At 40.8% G+C, this 23,182-nt stretch overlaps 1 protein-coding gene across 5 annotated transcripts in view; it reads right to left on the minus strand.

The window, feature by feature from the left end:
• Window positions 1–23,182, minus strand: part of fubp3 (far upstream element (FUSE) binding protein 3) — a 79,878-nt gene that overhangs the window by 13,423 nt on the left and 43,273 nt on the right. For 2 of the 5 annotated variants that reach the window (XM_055660088.1, XM_055660086.1), the window contains exons 10-17: window positions 22,414–22,516; window positions 21,361–21,461; window positions 19,738–19,882; window positions 12,300–12,463; window positions 11,390–11,463; window positions 9,732–9,811; window positions 7,631–7,747; window positions 2,998–3,066 (exon numbers count right to left, since the gene is read on the minus strand). In XM_055660088.1, coding sequence (XP_055516063.1) covers window positions 2,998–3,066; window positions 7,631–7,747; window positions 9,732–9,811; window positions 11,390–11,463; window positions 12,300–12,463; window positions 19,738–19,882; window positions 21,361–21,461; window positions 22,414–22,516 — 853 coding nt within the window. The remainder of the gene's footprint in view (window positions 1–2,997; window positions 3,067–7,630; window positions 7,748–9,731; window positions 9,812–11,389; window positions 11,464–12,299; window positions 12,464–19,737; window positions 19,883–21,360; window positions 21,462–22,413; window positions 22,517–23,182) is intronic. The other 3 variants (XM_055660090.1, XM_055660089.1, XM_055660091.1) reach the window with 3 other exon arrangements.

A 23,182-nucleotide genomic window follows, 5' to 3' on the forward strand; every position in this document is an offset into this window, starting at 1 on the left:
ATAAATAGCATTAAAGAGGTGGGGGATGGGAGCACATAAACATAAAAGGCTATGGAAGAAGGAAAAAAAAATCTAAGAGCAAGAGACTTGGCCGCAGTCATAGGACATGACCCTACAAAAAGGAGGTCAGAACCAACTACAGGTTCCACCTGCTACAGGCAACAAAAGATTCTTCATGCTTTTTTCTTTCAAAACAAAACTCTAATATTCAACCTTATTGATTCAGAACAAAACACTAAACGCCACGTGTACCAATATTTACAGTCGGGGGGATGGTGTAATGCAAAACTACAGTTTCATTTAAATTAGGTTCTTAAGAGTCTCCCATAGTGGATAAATAAATAAAGTTCTCAGGCACAGGGAACAATAAGACGTCACAAGTCAATGCACTGCCTTCATGCAAACGATTAGTTGTACAAGTGATGAGAACACAAAACATCAACTACCCAAAAGTACAAAAACTATTCAAATCTATTCAGATTCATATTATAATTCTGCAAACTCATTTCAGATAGAAAACACTGATCAAATGATATGACATTTCTGGATCAGAAAACACCAGGAATTTTCACAATCTCTCCATTGCTCCAAGCCAAATAGATCTGAGCAGAGCAGTCGCACAAACGAAGCTGTACTGCTGAACTACATAGTTCCAAAAATAAAGTATTGGAGATTTATGCAAACCTGTTCAACAACCTCCTATTTGTTATTAAACAAGTAAAACATACGAATTGTCTAGCTCTTAAACGGCTGACACAGTTCTTATGGACCCTATAGATGCACTTGATGATGTTCAATTCATTGACACAAACGGAATGATCATAACCACAACAAAGAGGCACGGTGGCATAGTACAGGTGCACAACCTTTGATCCAAAAGCCTTGGGATCAGACACTTCTCGGATTTCGGAATTTTTCGGAATGGAAGATTTTTAGCGTAGATTAGGTAGGTAGCGCGGGCGGCTTAAAAGGTCTGGAGCGGCTGCCTCCTCCCCGTAGATCGGGGAATCATTGTAAATCATTGCTTAAATGTTAGTCAGTTAGTTTGGAGGGATTTTATGTGGTGGGGGAAGGGGGAAACTTTAATTCTTAGTCCCCTACCTGGTCGGAGAGGCGGGGAGCGGGCAATGCCTTACCGGGTTGCCGTGCAGCAAGCTCCGGAGCGCTGTGGCCGCCGACTCCCAACATCGCGGAGCTGGGGCTGCGGGCGGCGCCGGTTGGAGCTCCGACCCCGGCAACTCTACCCCTGGCTTCCAGCTCCAAATCCAGCGCGGGCGGCGCTGGCTCCGCGATGTTGGGAGCGCGGCCACAGCGCTGGGATACCAGCGGGGGTAAAGTTGCCGGGGTCTGGAGAGCTACAATCGCAGAGCTGGGGCTGCGGGCGTCCGGCCGCGGGCGGCGCTGGATTTGGAGCACCGCGCAGCCAGGGGTAAAGTGGTAAAGTTGCTGGGGTCAGAGCTACAACCGGCGCTGCCCGCAGCCCCAGCTCCGTGATGTTGGGAGTCGGTGGCCACAGTGCTCCGGAGCTTACTGCACAGCGACCCGGTATGGCATTGCCCGCTCCCCGCCTCTCCGACCAGGTAGGGGACTAAGAATTAAAGATTCCCCCTTCACCCCCCCCCCCCCCTTCACATAAAAGCCCTCCAAACTGACTGACTAACATTTAAGCAATGATTTACAGATGTTTAAGTGTCTCCCCGGTCTCCGGGGAGGAGGCAGCCGCTACAGTAGTACAGACCTGGGTTGATCGTGGGTCGTTTCGGGTCAAGTTTGGCGCCAAACGCGAGCTTTGGTGTGCAGACGACATCCTGGAAAAAATGTCCGGTTTTCGGAACTCTGGCTAAAAGGTTGTGCACCTGTAGTAGCGCTTGCAGCACCAGAGACCCAGGGTCAATCCCGACTACAGAGTTGGTGTGTCCCCCCCCCCCCGAGATCTTCAAGTTTCCTCCCACACTCCAAAGACGTACAGGTTTGTATGTAAATTGGCTTGGTATGTGTAAATTGTCCCTAGTGTGTGTTGGATAGTGTTAATGCACGGAGGTTGCTGGTTGGTGCGGATTGTAAGAGCTGTATCTCTAAACTAAACTATTATACAGAGAACACTGAAATGGCCATAGCAAGCATCAGGAAGCAATTGCTACAAATCACTCAATACACCACACGTCACTGATGAAGCCCATCTAATCAGTCAAAAGGCACTAAGCTTGTGGAGACATATCATCTCTCTGAGAAGTAAAGCTCTTCTGGACAAAAATATTTCTCAGCCCATCTCATGGCACTGATGTCGGTGTCACCACCAACAGCTATTTTCTGGCCAAAATATAAATAACATGATGCTGCTTAAGGACCTACACACAGCTCTGCAGCACGAATAAATCCTCATCCAAATTAGATGAGCAAAGTAAACAAGGCAATGTCACAGCGGAGGGATTCACATCCCTCCCATTCAGTTGATTTGCTTCGAGTTGTAGTTCTGCCACAGCAGCCTTGGGGATTAATACTAAACTCCCATCTGCAATATTCTGCTCTCATGTATTTTATTTGACTGGTCTACCGCAGGTCATTCCTGTAGAATAGGTATTCCTGCTATCCATCAAGCAGTAGAATTCAGTGGATGAATGGCTAGAAATATAGATAGATTCAAAATGCTGGAGAAACTCAGCAGGTCAGGCTGGAGAAAAGGATATGGTGACATTTTGTGTCAAAACCCTTTAGACTGAGAATCACACAAGTATTCATAAAAGAGCACCGCAGACATCTTGTTTGCTCAACTGGGAAAGTTAAGGAGAAGCTCAACCAAAGCAAGATTACAAAGGCTTGAGGCAGGAAGGTAAAGCACAGATGGGGCATTAAGCTTTAGTAAGGGGTGAAGGAAGGAAAGGGAAAAACATAGGGAGGAAGGGAATTCACTACTCCATAATAGCTGCTTTGTGTGAATACTCTTTGAGAAGTCAACTCAAAAAATATATAGAATATCAGTCCAAGAAAAGTGCATACCAAGTATTTTGTAGTAATCTTCCCAGGCTTTGGAATAATCCATCTGACCAGTTTGGCCACCATTCTGATCTGTGGGCAGGTTTAAAAAAATCACATTTCACAAATTGATAAAATACATTTTTCAAGAAAAGTTGAGGGATCTTTTGTGGAGCAAAAGGAGAACTAGTTTCCAGGATTGCCTCAAACCCAGGCTCTTTACAGTAAACTGGTGTGGTTTCAACTCTGTACAGTGAGCGAGTGTGACTACAACGTTTGGTCAAGATTCAATCTTAAACCAGTTTGCTTAAAGCCAACTCAGAATGTAATAAAGTGTTAAATGTTTATTTCTTATGATCTTTGATTGCCGAGGATGGATGGAGGAGAGGAGTACTGGCCTACAATCTCCCACCTTACCTTCCTAGATGACTCTATTTTAACCACATGTGTGCCTGAACACCTAATTTCAATGATTTCCACACACACAGGTAATTCTTAATTTAATACCTGGTCTTGTTGATGTCAGTCTTATCAAACAAGTAGCCAGTAAAGGCAATTTTCACGAGTCAAAAATAATTTTATTAGGGCGGCACAATGGCACAGCTAGTAGAACCGCTGCCTCACAGTGCCAAAGACCCAGGTTCAAACATGACCTTGCATGCTGTCTGTGTGGAGTTCACACGTTTTCCGTGGCCACCTGGGTTTCTTCCATGTGCACTGGTTTACCCCCACATTCCAAGGTATGTGGGTGTGTAGGTTAATTGGCCTCTTAAAAAAAAAAAATTACCCCTAATGTACAGGAAGTGGATACAAAGTCGGATAACGGCATTAGTGTGATTGGGTGATCCATGGTCGGTGTGGACTCAGTGGGCCCAAAGGGCCCTTTCCATGTAGAATGTTTAAACTACAGGCTTATTGCTGACTGTACTATTTTTTGAGGGGAGAGTGAATAAGTGCAATTATTTTATATTTAGCAAGATAACAGATGACTACACCAGCAACTTCAGCTTGTAATCCAAATCTTGAAGGACCGATTACTGGCCACATTTAGTAGGGTTATGTATTGCTCCCAATGAGCCATTTTTCGATACAAAGTGCTGAAGTGCAGCAAACATTGCCACAAAACAGTCATTGAAAAAACAAAACTGGGAAAGACAAGTGTTGAATTTGGAGGGGATGAAGAGGGAAGATGGTCCAAATTTGAAGTAAAAATAGCTGAGAAACATCAGCAGAAATCTCATGTTAATTTCGAGAATTTGAACCCACTTAGAAGTGAGATAATTTTGATGGAATGGAGAATATTCAAAATGATTCACACAACTGGAAGATGGCTGAAAAGTAAAGTAATGAAGCAGTCCAGGTGAGATAATGGGCCACAAGAGAGAAGATCATTGTTATTGATATTGTAGAAGTGATAAGGCACTGAGCTGAAACTCACCCCTCCCCCCTAACAAGGACAGAGTCCCCCTTGTCCTCACCTTCCACCCCATCGGCTGTTGCATACAGCATATAATCCTCCAACATTTTCACCACCTCCAACGGAATCCCACTACTGGCCACTTCTTCCCATCTTCCGCAGAGACCGTTCCCATCGCAACTCCTTGGTCAACTCGTCCCTTCCCACCAAAACCACCCCCTTCCCAGGTACTTCCCCCTGTAACCATAGGAGATGCAACACCTGTCCCTTTACCTCCCACCTCGACTCCATCCAATGACTCCGACAGTCTTTTCAGGTGAGGCAGAGGTTCACTTGCACCAACTCCAACCTCATCTACCGTATCCATTGTTCCAGGTGTCAACGCCTGACCAGGCGCAGGCTCGCTGATCGTTTTGCTGAACACCTCCGTTCAGTCCGCCTTAACCTACCCGATCTCCCGGTTGCTCAGCACTTTAACTCCCTCTCCCATTCCCAATCTGACCTTTCTGTCCTTGGCCTCCTCCACTGTCAGAGTGAAGCCCAGCACAAATTGGAGGAACAGCACCTCATACTTTGCTTGGGTAGCTTACCTCCCCTCCAGAGGTATGCACATTGTCTTCTCTAACTTCAAGTAGCCCTTGCTTTCCCTCTCTCTCTCCATCCCCTCCCCTTTCCCAGTTCTCCCACCATTCTTACTGTCCCTGACTACATTCTATCATTGTCCCGCCTACTCCCGACATCAATCTAAAGAAGGGTCTCGATCCGAAACGTCACCCATTCCTTCTCTCCAGAGATGCTTCCTGTCCCGCTGAGTTACTCTTTGTGACTGAGTTACACATTTCGTGTCTATCTCAGAACTATTCATTGACTTTCGGATGTTTTTTCAGGTGTTACAAAAGTGCTGACATTTTTTTCAAATCTAATCCAATAATAAAATATTCAAGATGTCAATGAGCTTTAGTCTGGCTTTTGAAAAGCAGCCACTCATTTAATGAAGGATATTAAGTGTGGAAGTTGTAGAGGTTAGTTATTATCAGAAATAAACAAAAGATAAGGAAATCCTGCAATAGGCACAATAATGCACCATTATAAAAGCAAGGTCGAGAAAAATCTTAGGACTGATTGTTTTTAAAATATGCACATTATAATAGCTAACTGGTGCTAACTGGTGCTCAAGTATACCAACAAGCACAATAATCCTTGCAGAGAAATATCTACTTCAATCAGTGATGGGAATATTTATTTTAAAAGCAACATTTAAATCTTCAGGCACAGTAAGGTTAATATTACTTGGTAGTTGAACTTTGTAGTCAGAGCTGCAATGGGACATTCTGGATGTCACAGCACTCCTGCTTTGTGAAGTGATGAGCGCCTCTTTCATTGATGTAAATGGCACAGTTCAGAGTTACTGTCATTTGTGAATTTGCTGCCGAGATCTGGCTGCGTGCAGCTCACACGATATTAATCAATCCCAATAGAGCCTGATGGAGCAACGCAAAACTGAAATTGATCCAATAAAGACCATTCAAGGACCAGCAACTCACCTTCTGAACAGCCATGAAATGGACGAGTTTGAACAACCAGCCTTTCTGGTCAGCATCAAATCTGGCCAGTTCTGATGAAAGGTCATCAGCTAACATGAACTCAGTTTTCCGCCCTGCACAAGTATGCCAGGCCTGCCAGGTTCTTCCAGCAATACAACACAGAACATAGAAATGTCCAACACAGGAACAAGCACTTGATCTCAATGTTCATGCCAAACATGATGCCACTCTTCTACATGCACATTATTTTCTATTTCAGATTCCCAGAGATTACATTGTTTAGCATCTATGATTTAAGCATGTTTCCCTTCTCCTGTCCTCACTCGTCATCCTTTATGTAGATTTCCATCAGATTGATCCGCTGTGGCCAATAAGGCTTTACTACCCGTTCTCATCCAGCATCAACATCATTCATATCATTCAGTCACTCACTCCAGGTTTTGGCCTGATCACTGATATTCCTTTTGTTCTTCCCCCTCTACTCTCCCTCCGCTGCCGCTTAATAAAAAGATCTTTGATTTCCAACTTTTCCTGGATCTGATGAAAAAAGTAATTGAACTGAAACATCAACTCCGACTCGCTCTGAAGGGCCTCCACTTGTAACATTCACAGAATCTGCCTGACTTGCTGAGTACCTCGGGCAGTTTCTTGTGTCTCTCTCTACAAATATTGCTTGATATGCTAGTTATTTCAACCTTCTACTGCTGTTATGTTGATTAAAAAAATATCCTTCCTCCAATTAACAAGCATCTATCTAGAATGATTAAGTACATATAGAACGCAATAAAGGGGAAGACACCGTATACAAGTATATAGGAATCAACACAGGGCAATAAACTGTACAGAAGTATTGTAGATCAATTATTTCTAACACAACTCAACAGGAATACTTTCAAAAATCTGATTTAGGAGCAAGTTGTAAAAAACCTTTTCCCCCTCGCAGTGCGTTAAGGCAAGTCGCTGACATTTTGCCAGCCCAGAGAAAGGTTCAAATCTGCCATACTTCTCAAATGTCTTGCATTAGCTACAGATTTGTGAAGTATATAAATGCACTGTCTAATAATTACTGATTGAATTTGGACATTGTACAAGGTCCTTTCTCAATGAGGAACATTTGATGGCGGATCATTCCATTTACTCTGATGCAACAACCTATTTGACTTCCAATCATGGTCTTCGAACTATGACACCAAAGTAACAAATTCCCAGGCCAGGAGTTAGTTCTTGGACACTCTTCACTGTTGACTTGCAGAGTAAAAACCAAAGCACTGGGAAAACACATCTGTTCAGAAACATCTGCAAAACCATAAGTACATTGCATGGAGAACCATCCTGATATATGGGATTCATATGTCAGGGCTAAAATGACGACATCCAAGGGGCTGGGGAAGAGAGAGAGAGAGAGGGAGGCATGTAGGTTGGGTTTTGTACCACATTTGTTTGAGGTAACCTTTTTCTCACAGCACCCTTCGCCAAAGGACAGAGGAATTTACAATCAAATGCTGGGTATTGATTAGAATCAAAATGAGAGAAAAATTGTAGAAAGCACATCCTGTGCCCCACCCAGTTACTGAGGATAAAGGAGAGCGTTAATGTTGATTCTGGAATCGCAGAGGTAGCAAGAGAAGGGCTGGGCCGCAGAGAGTGGAATGTATTTGCCCGTACTGTTGCAATAGTTCACTTCACAAATACACACCTGAATTTTGTTGAGAGTTCTGCCCCATTGTTGCTTGTTGTTGCTGGCTAGGCTGCTGGTAAAACTGGGAGATGTAGGCTGACCAGGCTGCTGTACCCAAATGCTGTGCAGTTTTACCTAGACACACACACAGTGTCACAGTAACTATCACTGACTAATTTTGATAGTTTTACCTTGTGGGGTAGGAATAGATCATTATGCAGTGACGTTACTGCTCGTGTTGTCAATGTCCAATTTTTAAAAGTCTAATTTTGAACCATTTGAACATAAACCCACCCACCCCAACCAAAACACACGTGTATCCAAAGGAATCAGAATCCAAGTACCTCCCCAGTTAATTCCTTTGTGGTTGTTTCCAGTGATATTGGATTTGATCCTCTTCCTATTGAATTCTTCTTCACAGGAAAGATTATCAGCAAGGCCAATATTAATCATCTCAATACAGCCACCCAGTCACAAGATGCTTTAGTAAAAGCATAAAAAAGTGATAACAGGATAAAATGATTAGTGAACCAAGTGACTGGGCTTTCAAATAGCTTTGTCAAAAGTAAATGCATAATTTTGGGAGGATAGGAAGAAGAGTTAATGCCCCATTCAAGGCTACCCACATCTTCTGTAGTATACATACGAGGTCATGTGGTGCGAGTTATTGAATTGAGTCCAACCCAAGATAACATATAACACAACTTCTACTGAAGAAGCACCTTCAATTAGGTTATTTTAGGTGATCAGGAGCAGTTGACTGCTTCCGTAATGGAATCAGCTTGGGGGTTGAAAACCTCAAGCTAACATGCAAACCGAGAACAGCTTGCGATGCTTCGTACACAACTCCTGGAGAGTGGCTAACAAGGAAAAAGACAAACCTAGTGAGGTCAGAAGAAACATTTTCACAATCCTTTGTTGAAGAATCCATATCAAAATATATTTTTTAATCGTAGTAGATGATTCAACATATTCAAGACTCGTCCAAATCATAGTTTGCAACATTTTGGCTCGGGCGGTTTGTCACCCTTTCAGGTCCAATTTTAACCTTTTGTAATTCACTATAGAACTCGTGCATCAACATATTGGAGTAGTGTTTAAAAGTTAGAGAAACAATTTGGATCAAATGATTAAGTAGGGTTAGAAACAAATAAATAAAAAATCCTGGAGACCAAGTTATCTTTTTTCAAATGTTAGATTTCTTGATTTGCTCTCTCGGAAACTGGCATATTCTTAATGGTGAAATGGCTACTTTCTGTACCATAATAGTCCTACAACTGTGATTAAAGATTGGTACGCAATTCTTTATCCTGTTGTCATAAAGGCCCCCAATGATTGAAAAAGGATAAATTCAGCCAAATAAATTAAAAATGTGCACTCATTCCCACAGTCTTGGATAATTTCTACATTAGTCCAGGTATCTTTTGATTACTCAGTGAGTTATTGAAGACGGGTTGCCAAATTGTACAAAGTTGCACTGCTGGTTGAATGGAGGAGGTCAGATGATTTCCTACCATTTCCCTCTCCTGCCAGGCTTTGAAATAGGTCAAATTATAATTTTCGACAAATCTTGGGGAAAACCAAAACTGAAATGGCTTTGAATATTATTTTGTCTCTCCAAGAAAGGAAAATAGGCCAGGAGAAGCAAAATGTGTTACTTTGTTTAAACTATCCTACGGTTGACAGTGTTCAGTCGGTCAGTTTGTTTTAAACAGTCTGAGATTTGCTACATTAAAGTTGAGGTTGTTGGTAGGCATATGAAGTTTTTTTTTTTAAAAGGATGAATTAGAATAAGCTTGTAAATAAGATTCAGAATCAACCCAATTAGAGATCAGTCAGGTTAAAATGAATAGCTAAGATAGATGACAATATGTTTTGTGGGCACAAGAACTGGAGTATATCAAAATGGATGGACAAAAAAAATAAAAAAATACTGATTAGCCTGTTGGATTTCCCTAGCTGCCTATGTAGCATATCCTATTAAATATTTTGAGGGTGATGAAAAGCCTCTATTGTATCAAGTCTTGAAGAAGAGAAAATGGAAACTCAACCAATAGCACAATGTACAAAATAAACAGAAGAGAAGTCTTAGTTTGGTGAAAGCAAGCTAGATACTCACTTGGATCCTGCTGTCCTTGTTGCTGCCAGGGTTGGTATGTACTGCCCCATCCCTGTGTCATAAAGGCTTGTGGAGGACCACTACGTTTGGAAGAAGAATAAATTCAACCAAACAAATTAAAAATGTGAAATCATTCCACAGTATTATAGAAACATAGAAAATAGGTGCAGGAGGAGGCCATTCGAGCCAATTCCATTCATTGTGATCATGGCTGATCTTCCCCAATCAATAACCCGTGCCTGCCTTCTCCCCATATCCCTTGATTCCACTACCCTCTAGAGCTCTATCTAACTCTCTCTTAAATCCATCCAGTGATTTGGCCTCCACTGCCCTCTGTGGCAGGGAATTCCACAAATTCACAACTTTCTGAGTGAAAAAGTTTTTTCTTGCCTCAGTCTTAAATGACCTCCCCTTTATTCTAAGACTGTGGCCCCTGGTTCTGGACTCGCCCAACATTTGGAACATTTTTCCTGCATCTAGCTTGTTCAGTCCTTTTATAATTTTATATGTTTCTATAAGAATTTCCCCTCATCCTTCTAAACTCGTGAATACAAGCCTAGTCTTTTCAATCTTTTCAATCTTTCCTCATATGACAGTCCCGCCATCCCAGGGATCAATCTTGTGAACCAACGCTGCACTGCCTCAATCACAAGAATGACCTTCCTCAAATTAGGAGACCAAAATTGTACACAATACTCCAGATGTGGTCTTACCAGAGCCCTATACAGCTGCAGAAGAACTCCTATACTGAAATCCTCTTGTGATGAAGGCCAACATTCCATTAGCCTTCTTCACTGCCTGCTGTACCTGCACGCCAACTTTCTGTGACCGGTGTACAAGGATAGCCAGGACTTGCTGTACCTCCCCCTTACCTAACCTAACCCCATTGAGATAAAAATTCTCCCCCTTATACAAGTTGTACAAGGTGTCTCCCATTTCATTGGTAGATTATTGGGTACGGAAATGGGGAAGATGGTGGTGTCAATTCCAGATAACACTGCCGGGAAAAGATGAAATTCAGATAACTTTCCATGGCAGGCTTGCCACTAACACAAAGTGGTCATAGCTGCAGCCTTTTAATGACCGCAGAGCAGCCTGCAAGTCCGCTGCACGATGCAGATCTGGAAGGCAAAATCTTTTGGCGGCCATTGTTGGTGTGGAAGGTAGGCAGGGGAGAGGAGAATGAAGGTGGACGTGAGGGAGAATAACGAAGAAAACTATGCAAGTGAGTAGTAATTCTTCAGGTTGCAGGTTTAAAGGTTGGTGGGAGGGTAGGGAGTATATAGATTTTACTCAACGTTTAGATTGAGTAGCGAGTCAAAAATAATTCCCCAAAGTGGAATTCAGAGAAAACCTGTGCTGGATACTTAACAAATCTTGGCCAATTCATACTGATAGCCATCAGAAACAAGTTTGCAAAGCAATGAGCTTCCATTTGTTCGACCAAAAATGAACTAAAAAACCAAAACAACATCTGAGTAATTCAAGACTTCCATCGAAAAATAAATTAATTCACATATGGTTCTTGAACGGCCCAAAATCTTCCATTACAAAGTAACAGTTTGTTAGCTCAGGAGTACAAACATCTTGTGAACTCCGCTTATTTAAAACCAAGCAAAGTAAACTGTGCAAGGATGCAATGCGAGTCCGATTCTTACTTTTGATGGTGTCCAGGTGGTCCTTGACTGTAAGGGTTCGTGTTAAATCCTCCAGGGCCGCCAGGACCAGGCCCCTACAGGTGGACAAACAACATTTGAATGAAGGGGAACAACGGCGAATTGATTTAATACCTTCCACAAATTCACATTGCAGATTTCAGTACCTACAAGCAAAGGGGATGAACAACCAGAGGACAAGGCTGCTGATGCAGGAGTTCCTCCATGTGTGAATGGATACAGACCTGAGTAATGAAGGTCAAGGTTCCTCAGGGGATTACAGCCCATTGCGCCTTAAATGACTGCATATAGAGCGGTTAGAAGAACAAATGATAAGGGGTTCAAATGATAAGGTCCCCAGTTAGGGCCGATGAGGTTTTCTGTGGCCACTATGGTATATTGCCTCATTGAAGTCGGGCTCACGGAAGGTACCGAAGGGATGCGGAAAATCAAATGTGGACGGTGTGCTCCAGAAGACGTGGTCTATAATCTGTGTCAAACTTGTAGGCAGGAGGACGTTTACATTTTAAATGCAAATCAGAGGAAGGACAAGATTAAAAATGACCTAGAAGTGCAAATGTTTTTGTGGCTGAATACTGGGCTGAGTACACGCAGGGCACTGTGGGACGGGTTCTGGTGCAGATGGAACCTATATTTTTCTCAATGGGACCATTCTATGACCCACGACAATGAAGGTGGGAGGAATTGAGTATCAGCAGCAAGTTGGAGCAGAAGGGAACTGGAAAAAACGACACAGTTGTCGATCACTTTTTCTCAAGTTGGAAGGGTACTTGCTTCACGAGTCAACTGACCAGAGCATGGACGAGGTGTGATTTTCTGATGTAGTTTTTGAAATAATCATCTAAAGTGCAATGAAAAGGTTGGATGAAACGTAGGTGATCGAGAAGCTTACCCCGTTGATTTTTTCTTCTATTAATTGTCTAGCATGCTCGATTTGTTGTAGAGCTCCACGAATTATGAATATTCGAATATTAGGATCAGAATTTGGTGGTGGATTTCTCTGTAATTCTACATGTGCTCCGGTCTGCTGGTTAATGCTTTTTATAGTCTCTCCACCTGTGGAGTAAAAGCAAAATATTAATGTGCATGGACACATTAAACGTATTCTGAAACTGTAATGTTAGTGCCTTCTAATGCTCTATATTAGCTATAGTTTTGCTGCAGTTTTAGGCATCTGCAGGCCACAAATATTCAGAAGTAGTTCCAGATATTATGAGTTTGTGCACAGCTTCTATATAAACTTTAATTCCTGTAAAGTGTTTACTGATTTATCATGAAGGATATGAGAGTTTGCTCTTAAATATTTCAAAATCTGATTTAATCACATTTTAATTTTCTAGAAATCTCTAGATTTTTGAACGGTTCCTGCAATTTGGGAAATAGTTATGTTACTCTGTTAATTAAGATGGGAGGGAGGGCGAAAAGCAGCAATATATAACCAGTCATTGGAAAAATTCACAAGCCTATTATTAATGACATATTAGTAGGTCATAAGAAATATGACCTGTGATGCTAACATAGATATATTGAAAGGGTGAAGAGACTGCAGATGACAGAATCTTGAGCAAAACAAAGTGCTGGAGGAACTCAGTAGGTCAGGCAGGCAGACGTTTTGGTTCGAGATTCTTCTTCCGACCGATTCTGGATTGAACGAGAATTTGTTTGGCAAATCAATAGTTTTTTTGGAAGTAGAATTAACAAGATAAATAAAAGAAGCCCAAAGAATAGTTCGTATCAAAGGCCAAAAAGCTTTTAATGAGTATATAATGTATTCATCAAATTGTGTGTTGTGTAATTGGGGAAATTAGAAGCATAGACTGAGTTGTTTGCAAAACAGAAAATAGAGCTCAAGAGAATGCAAGTCATTTTCAAATTTGTGTGCTGTAGCTCTTGGTAATGGCCCTGTCCCATGGTACGAGTTCATTCCAAGAGCTCGCCCGAGTTTTAAAAAAAATCAAACATGTTGAAAAATGTCCACAAGAGCCCCGAGTACCGACGAGCGGCCATTACCGTAAATCTCCGAGTTCGAATCAGGGCAAACTCGGGAGAGCTCTTGGAATGAACTTGTACCGTGGGACAGGGCCATAAGTATCCATGCCTAGACGTTCCAATTTTTCAATTTATTTGTAACAAGGAGAGCAACAGCCGCATATTTGTGGTTGTTCACAATATAAAGCCAGGTGGGAAAATAAGCTGTGGGGATCGTACAATGAAGTTGCAGAGATACAGACAGGTTCAGTGAGTAGAAAGAAGATGATTTTTGTTGATAAAAAAGGATGCAAGCCTAATCTACTCAATTTTTCCTTCTGTGAAAATCATTGGGTCTGCTGGACTCTCTCCTGGGTAAAATCTCGTGGGTCCTAATTCCTTTTTGTACCAGTTAGTTAGTTAGCAGACCTGGTGATGCGTAAAGTTATCTGTCTTGGAGAAAATAGAAAAGTAGGTTTTTTTTTTAAATGGTGAAAATGGGAAATGGAAGTATTTGGAGAGGCCTTGGTTTCCACGTACACAAATCATGTAGGGTTAATAAACGGTACAGAAAGGAAAAAAGGACAGCAGACAATGTTCAATCCTTAACGAGAGATCAGATCTCAAAAGAAGTTTTACTGCAATCACAGGAGTCCATGCCAAGACCACACTTGTTTAGAGTACTGTAAGCTTGCATGCTCTTACTCAAGGATGGTTAATTTTATCCAAGAGAGAGTACAGCAGATTCAATGATTTTCACATAAGGGAAAAAAAATGAGTAGATTAGGCTTACATCCTTTTTTATCAACAAAAATCTTCTGGGACTTGACAAGTTGAATGTTCCTACTTAAAGGTCTCAGAATAAGTAGCATGTCAATTAGGTATTAGATGAGAAATTTAATTTCTCAACGAGTGTTAAATCATTGAAGGATTATAGACACTGTTGCTGAACATGTTCAAGATAGATCTTTGGAAATTATGGAAGTCAAAGCATACAAAGTGCTGAAATGCGATCAGCCAGTCTAACTTAACCGCACAGAGCACTCCAAGGGGCCAATTCTCCTGCTGCTGCTTTTGTGCTCAAAAACACAAAACTCAATCTCAAGCAAGAAGTCACCAATGTGAGAAGCTTTTTCAAAAACCTTTCATATATAAGATATGGGCATTGCTGGTGTTTATTACCCATCCCAATTTGCCTCTGCAGCACTGTTGCATATATAATGCAGGCGAGAAGACTACAGCATCTTGACCTGATCAAGGCAGCTTAATTGAAACAAATGTCCTGCCTCTTTAGTTAATAATTAAACACATCAAGTTTTCTAATCTGATCAAATCCTAACTTGATCCCCAAGAATCTCTTTAGCTGTAGACAGCAATTTGATCATTACATTGTAGAAATATTATTGAAAACCTTTATCTCACCACATAGTTAAAATTTCAGGTTACATTTCTTTTTTTTTAATCTGTCGAGTAGGAGATGGAAGAGAGCGGAAAAGGAATTGAAATTAAAGGCAAAATAATTCATATAATTTGATATCTAGCCCTTGGAATATGACAAACAATGTCCCTTCATGGAAACAAACTTTCATTGAAAATATTAACCACCTAAATTGTTTGTTAAACATTAAGAGGGAAATTAGAGGGAATATCATGACAAAACACAGAATTCACAGTAGACAACTAGAGCGACCATAATGGGAGTAAAAAGCAAACTGTTTAAGAATATGTTAGACTAAGACAGCATTTATTATATGTAATTAAAGAATGATGAGCAATTATGTGACCAGAACGAGCCAACATGTTAACAATTCATGAGACAAAAATCAGGTCAGGACATTTGACTTATACCAACAATTGTAAAGGCCAAGCAAAAATCTCAATGAACAATGGTGCTAACTTTATAAATGTAGTCGGGTGCAAATTTGACAACTGTTCAAAAGTTAGCAGACTGGATGAAGCTGGAGACACTTAAGCAATCCAAAGCATCAAATTGGAGCAGCTAACAACCACAGCAATTAAAACACAAAGGGCTAAAGGTTAATTTTTTTTTACATTTCCACCATTGCAAAAGATTAACCTCTAACTTTGCACTGAGGAAACCAATATTCCGACAATTAAATGCATGTTTAAAACAATTTTCTAACTATTGCTAAATTGATAATAAAGAAAGTTACAAGGATTTCTCTCCAAGAATTCTTACCCTCCCCCGAACAGTTACAGTGCATTTAAATTGCACCCCTTTTGTAATGTTGTTGGAAACCAAGAACAGTACCTGTTAAACATATGGAAACCTAGAAACTTTTACAAAAAAAGGCTATTCCCCTACAAAATCAATTAAAGCATGGCCTTCCTAAATGTAGCCAATTTACGCCTTCCCTTCACAGCTTTATTCATTGAACAATCTGAGCTCAAAGCCTTTTCAAACTTGCACGCTGATTAAAATCTAATGTTTATGTCCTAACATCAATTACATCTCTTGTGTGTGCTTGCTCTGGCTGCTTCACTTACTCAATTTCTCGCCCCCACCCCCTCTCCAACGTCTCTAAAGGGATGCCCTTGGTGGTTAATGCGCCCACTGGGGGAGGTCACTCACAAGACGCTTGGTGGCCAGTCACAGACACGTTCAACAGTCAGTCTATTCTTCCGCCTGACAGGGATGCAATGTGAAACCGACTGCAATGGTACTTGATGAAAATTGTAAAGCAATTAATCAAATCACTAAAAAGACAGCAATGACACTGCCCAGCACTGGAGAATTATCCATCAATTTTTTTTTATCATGGTAATATGGCGAAGAGAAGTAACGATTTATCTTCCAGCTCCTGCCTTCACCCAACATAGAAAGCACTTGACGTTTCTATTGCCTCCATGCCTTTTCAGGATTCTTTCAGCTGGTCAGAGCCACTGAAAAGGCAATGCCGGACATCAACTTTAGAGACTGGGAGATAGAGTGATCCTGAAAAGACCCATGAAACATTGGTTATGCAGTCGGATTTCAATTGCAGTCTGTCCAAAGAAGGACAAGGGTAGGGGGTGGGGGTGGGGCTGGGGGTTGTTGGAGAGAGGAGAGATTCACACAAGATCATGAACCGAAACCTCAACCACCAACAATTAATGTCACATTAGCTTCAGTATATTGTAAGTCACATTAAGCTAAAGATGTGAACAATGAGGCACTGGGTTTTCAAAGCGTGTGCTTCTGCACTGGCCCTGTTCTCACAACCACTATATAGTCAAATGAACTGGTCTTTTTTTATGTGGGTTTTGTAGGGTGGAGGGGAGGTGGGGGGGAAAGAGAACCAATTTTGGGCGACTGGAGTCACGTTTCATCTTAAAAACAGCTCCATTCAGCCATCACTAGTTTAGTTAAAACAGGTCAAGGGTTGTGTCAGAAATTTAAGCCACTTCATTATTCTCTTCATGAAAATGTAAAGGAGTCCTGCAAAGTTTAACTCTCCAAAAGAACAAACAGGCTTCAAAGATTTCTCAGACTTTACAAAGGAGAAATATGCCTTTCATATTTCTAAGTCTTTTGGACACTTTCTTTGCTTTTTGCTGTAAATCAGAAAACTAATTCAATCATTGATAATAAAAGTTGAACATTTTAGAGAGCTAATGCATTTGGCACCTAAAGACAGTATAGATCTGGTAAGGATAGCACATTGGGCATTTCCTGACATTAAGAGAATAAAACCGGTTGTTTTACAAAATGTAACAAAAATGGATACCTATTAAGTACCAGTTTAATTTTCAAATTACTGCATCAGTTTTGGCTGGAACTCAACTGGTGATTTTATTCTGTTTTGTGAACTAGTCATTCAGTACACAATATGCACTTGTTCACAATTCGCAATGGATTTCCATTTCATAAAACCTTAAACCCCAAGAAGCCGTTTCAAATGCATTCTCACCAGGCTCATTTAGACAATTGATAACCAGTGCTTTTATTGTGGACAAAAAGGTGTCAGTACGCATATTGCTCCTTGCTCTGGCGTCTAAGGCGAATCGTCGCCCCATAAGCTGCTTAAGCTGTTTAAGGACTCGACCGCCTAATTGAATTAATGGTTATTTTAAACGTTTTTTTATAATTTAAAATTGAAGAACATACATTTTAAAAAAAATTGAAAATCTAGTTTTAGCATTTTAGAGGTATTGGTACACCATAAAAGTACCATCACAAAAAAAAACACTTGATCATTTTCAAAGCGAGAATTATTTTTAACTAATCTGCAGTGGTATTTAGGTTTAGGTTTATGAGTCAGGTGTACAAATATATAATGAAAAGTTTTGCTTTGCATGCTAATCAAAAAAGATAATACTATACATAAATACATTAAAATCAAACTCAAGAATAATAGGCAGAGTGAAGGAGATGATACTGAGCGCAGAATATAGTTCTCAGCATTATCGCGCACCAGTTCCATGGACAAAGTCCAGTGTCCGCAATGGGGTAGAATCGAATCGGGCAGGGTTACTCCTTTGCTTTAAAAATTCTGTTTACTTCTTTGCTGTGCTGACATGATTTGGAAATGATTTACCTTCTGGCTCTTGCCTTCATTTAGCATGAACTTGACATTTCTGTTGCCCTATTACCTTTCAGAACACACTTTAGGATTAAACAGCTATGTATTTCTACTATCAACAAAATAAGTTGCATTTATTCTGCTTTACAATGAAGAAATCTTTATGCCTGTTACGCGAACACTGTTCAATGCCTGCAATGAGGGAGGTTGGAAAGTTGGGACTGTACCCGTGATAGCTGAGGGGAAGAAGCTGTAACTGAATCTGGTGGAAGAAGCTTTCAAGCTTCTGTCTTTCCGCCCCATTTTTTTTAATCTTCAGGAGTGGAGTGGACTGGGGGTGGAAGGGTCCTTAGCTGGCAATCCATATTTATTACTCATCCCTAACTGCTCGTGAATTGGTGATGGTGAACCACTTTTTTGTTCCATTGCAATACCCCTCGTGAAGGTGCTCCCACAGTGGTGTTGGTTAGGGACTTGCTGAATGTAGATGCAGAGCTCAAGATCCAGTGATGTATTTCCAGTTCAGGACGATATGCAACATGGAGCGACAACCTGAAGGTGATGTTCAGATGGACCCACTATCCTTGTTTTGGTAGCAGGCGTCTTGGGTTTGGAAGGTGTTATTAGAGTAGCCTTGGCAAATAAATGCAAAACATTTTGTAAATGGTATAGACTGCAGACACCACGTGCGACTGGTGGAAAGGCACTAATGGTTAGAGTGGTTGATGGGATATTAACCAAGTGGGCTGCTCTTTTTAAGGTTGCATGAGCTTCTGAGCATTGCTAAAGTATGAGTCACACTCTTGACAGGGCTTGTATGTGCACAGGCTTCAGGGATATCACTTGCAAACTTCAAATCCAGGAAACTTCATTAAGGAACAAGGAACTGCAGATGCTGGATTACAAACAAAAGATTCAAAGTCTTGGGGTAACTCAGCGGGTTGGAAAGCATTTCTGGAGAACATGGATAGGTAATGTTCCAAGGACCTCTCTTTAGACTAAAAGGCCCAGACACAAAACGTTATATTTCTGGGAAACAGAATAACATTCCCAAATACAATTTGACCATACAAGAACTTTCAGTCAAAGGTTTTCCCTCAGTGAGGGCCTTAAATAAAATGGCAATATTTTAACTTCACTCCTAACAATGATACTTCAGCAGCTCAAAGGCAATCTCAATGGCATGCCTTGAATACATCAAGAAATGAGATAACATTTCTTCATGTTAACATGGATGGTGAATCTGTGGAAATCTTAGCCACGAGGCTGTGGAGGCCATCAGTGGATATCTTTTACGGCAGAGATGGATAGATTCTTGATTAGTACAGGTGTCAGAGATTATGGGGAGAAGGCAGGAGAATGGCGTTGTGAGGAAGAGATAGATCAGCCATGATTGAAAGGTGGAGTAGAGTTGATGGGCCAAATGGCCTAATTCTGCTCCTATCACTTCTGCCATTCAAAATGGACACTGGGCATAATTGGAAAAAAAGCTTCATACTTGTCAGACGCTTCTGAGATTTGATCAGTACCCTTAAGCTACTTGTAGAACTATCTATGAAAATGCATTAGGGTTTCCAACTAACATGTCCTGACCATGAACAGATGCCAATGCAAGTGGTCTGCGCTATTTACAAAATGCTCTGCATTTATTTACCAAGGCTGCTCCTGCAACAGTGGTAATTCACTGGAATTAAAAGGAATGACAGATCCCTTCTCAAAAATAGCACTAAATGCTTTGACTTATTTGGATTTCCTACAGTAAAACACTTCCATTGTTACACAGTCATCACCAGTGCAGTGCGAAGCTTTGTGTTAAATTATTCAGTTAAATTGTCATACCTCTTCCAATTACTAAGCCACATTTATCAGCGGGTATTGTGTACGTTATCTCCTGCAATCCACCTGGAGGTCCCACATTCCAGTCACTACGACCCCTACCCCGTCCTCTTCCAGGACCACCAAAGCCAGATTGACCATCTCTCTCCTGGAAGAACGAGAAGTTATTAAACAGAGCAGTGCAGAAATATACAAAGGTTTGTCAATACTTGCATCCCAATACCAAATAGCCAAAAATAAAAAGCATTACACAAAATAAATATGCGGACTCCTTATCTTCGGGTGGACGGTTAGTTTAATGTAACTTTACAAGAATCTACTCAGAGTTAGCATAGTTTAATTTAGTGTAGAAAAAAATCATGGAGCTGTGCAAGGACACTCCATCTAATGGAATTAAACTAGTATTGCAAGGTGTCAATTTACAGGTCCAATAAGATTTCCAACATTTCAGTGGACCCTACTATGTCCATTAGAATTCACCATGATTTAATAAACTACTCAGACCTGATAAGCAAATAGAAATGGGGCAGAGCATCTTTCTTCTTTACCAACATTTTACTGATATTCGAGTGTGCAGTACTGCAAGATCGAACAAGCAATCCAGATCATGAGGTTTACAGAACAGGAAATCATGTCATAATTCAGTCCAAATTTTTGAGTTGTATATTTTGTCCTTCAATGCATTTAATGCTACTCATCAATACAAAATATTGAAAACATTGAGATGATCTGGTTGAAACATAGGGATTAGTGTATCTAATCCTCACTGAGGCTTAGAAAAAGTACATGAATTTATTTATTCATTTTTATCCTATTAACTGTAATCACCATTAAAACAAAATATGCCGAAAACTGCCATGGCAACTAGATTAGTTTGCCTATGTTATTTGATACAAATGAGGGAAAAACCTGTGGGTAATGCATGTATGGACCCCAGTACCTTTAATGCAATCAATCAAGGTGCAGGGAAAAGACAATAATTGATGCAAAATTAGACAAAGCAGGAATTGAATAAGAATAACAATGAACAGATATGGTGCAACATGTTTGCAAACATATTCTTGCTTAAACCATCTCATTTGATTAGAACATAGAATAGTAAAGCACAGGAACAGTCTCTGCAGCCTACAACATGTGTGCTGAACATGATGCCAAGACCAAATCTTTTTGCCAGCACAATCCATATCCAGGTGCCCAACCAAGAGTCTGTTAAATGCCACTAACATATCTGCCTCAACTGCCGCCCCCCACAGCGCATTCCAGGAATTTACAACCCTTTGTGAAAGAAAAAAAAAACTTGCCATGTACATCCCCTTTAATCTTTGCTCACCACCTTAACACTGTGCCCTCTAGTATTTGAATTTTCCATCCTGGGAAAAGGGTTCTGACGATTCAAATCCATCTGATTATAGGACGGATCTCTAATTTCTTGAAACAGTGCTGATCATAGAAACCACTAGCATAAGGCACTAACTCTGAAAATAAGTTATTTTAAAGTTGCCAATCTTTTATGCTGTTCATTAACCTTTTTCGTAGAAAGTACTGATCTAACGAGCAGAAACGAATAGAAATTCCCACCCTGTTTTTTTCTTTGCATAATATTATAACTTGGGTCTGTTTCCTCACCTGGGCAGTGTGAATAAGTTCATTAATCATATGAGCAGCATGTTGACACCTATCTGGAGGTCCCATCACCTGAGCAATTCTGTCTGGCATAACACCGTCGTCTAGAAAAAGAAACAAGATGGTGAGAGATGCACAGTAAGACGCGGTGCTCTTACAAACACATGGGCTGGATGAAATATCATTAAAGGATAGAATCGTGCTTCTCCTGAGCAAGAATAACATATACTTTAGCTTAATGAACAGCATCTTTTAATCTGCATTAAAAAAATAAACACAAGACTCAACAAAATGTGCTGCCTCAATTTTCTTGCAAAGCAACAGATCCAAGGTTCTTCCATTAATAAAGACACTGGCCAGTATAACAGATTATTTTTTATTCATTCAAGTGACGTGGGGTTTGCAGGATGGGCATTACATTGTCAATTCCTAACTGCCTTTAAGGTGGTGAATTGCCTTCTTGGATCGATGCAGTCCTTGAGGTGTAGGTATATCCATGATGTTGCAAGGGTAGGTTTGGACCCACCTTTGGCAAAGGAATGGCGATACATTTCCAAATCACAGTGACTCTTAGCAAAGGCTGGTCCGGAGGGTTGGATCAAATGGGATCCAGAACAAATTAGCCAACTGGATATAAAATTACCAGAAGGTAAGAAACACTAAAATTGGTTGTATGGTGACAGTGAATGTTATCTACACTTACAATGGGATCTTGGGGCCAATGGGCTGAGGAATGACAGGTGGAGTTTACTTCAGGTAAGTGTAAAGTGTTGGATTTTGTAACAGTGCTGAGGAAACAGAGAGATCTAGGTGTGCAGGTACATGGTTCCATAAATGTGGTGACACAGTTGGACAGAGAAAAGACAAGAGTTGACACACCTGCCTTCATCAAGATATTGAGTAGAGGAGTTGGGATGTCATAATAATGAAGGAATTGAGAATCCTCACCGATCCAGATAATTTAACAAATCTACAATGAGAGTAGCGCTAAATTTAAAAATGAACAGACCTCTTTGGAAAACTGATTCACTGTCAGTCCAATCCATACTTCCTCACCTGGTTTAAACTGAATTCTGACACCAGCATCATTTTGAATCTTTTTTATCATTTCACCATTTCTTCCTATTACGATACCAACAGCAAACCTAGGTACAGCAACCTAGGAGAAAGGACAAAGTCTTAATTCAATATGCACCTAAATACACAATAACACCCAAGCCCAATTCTGTCTCAATGCTTTCTTGCAGAATGGGCAACTGTTTGGGTTCACATGGGAGTTGTATTAATTTTCCATTACCCTTTTCAAGCTGCCAAATAGGTGCTGGTGACCAGGGCTCAGGTTAGAGACTAGGATTTACATCAAGTGCCTCTCGATTTGGATAATTTAATTATAATGCTGAAAATACATTGTGGAATTTACAATATTTGGCTAATAGACAAAAACAACTCTTAAGTCTTTATTAGTAGGATCTGGACCATCTTTGGGGCAGCTTAGATGTGCAGCTGGTAAAGCTGCTGCCTTCCAGCACTGGAAACCAGGTTCAATCCAGACCTCAGATGTTATCTGAGTGGAGTTTGCATGTTCGCCCTGTGGGTTTCCTCCTACATCCCATAGACATGCGGGTTTGTAGGTTAATTGACCTCTATATTGGCGGTAGTGTGTAGGGAATGGATAGGAACCTGGGATGACATAGACCTTGTATGAACAGGTTATCAAAGATTGGCATGGACTAGGTGTGCCGAAAGGCCTATTTCATGGCAGTTTCTTTCAATCAATTCAATCCCCATCTTGTAGCGTATTTAAATTCATATGGGTCAGGCCAAT

The sequence above is a fragment of the Leucoraja erinacea genome, chromosome 31, assembly GCF_028641065.1.
Source record: "Leucoraja erinacea ecotype New England chromosome 31, Leri_hhj_1, whole genome shotgun sequence".
NCBI lineage: Eukaryota > Metazoa > Chordata > Chondrichthyes > Rajiformes > Rajidae > Leucoraja > Leucoraja erinaceus.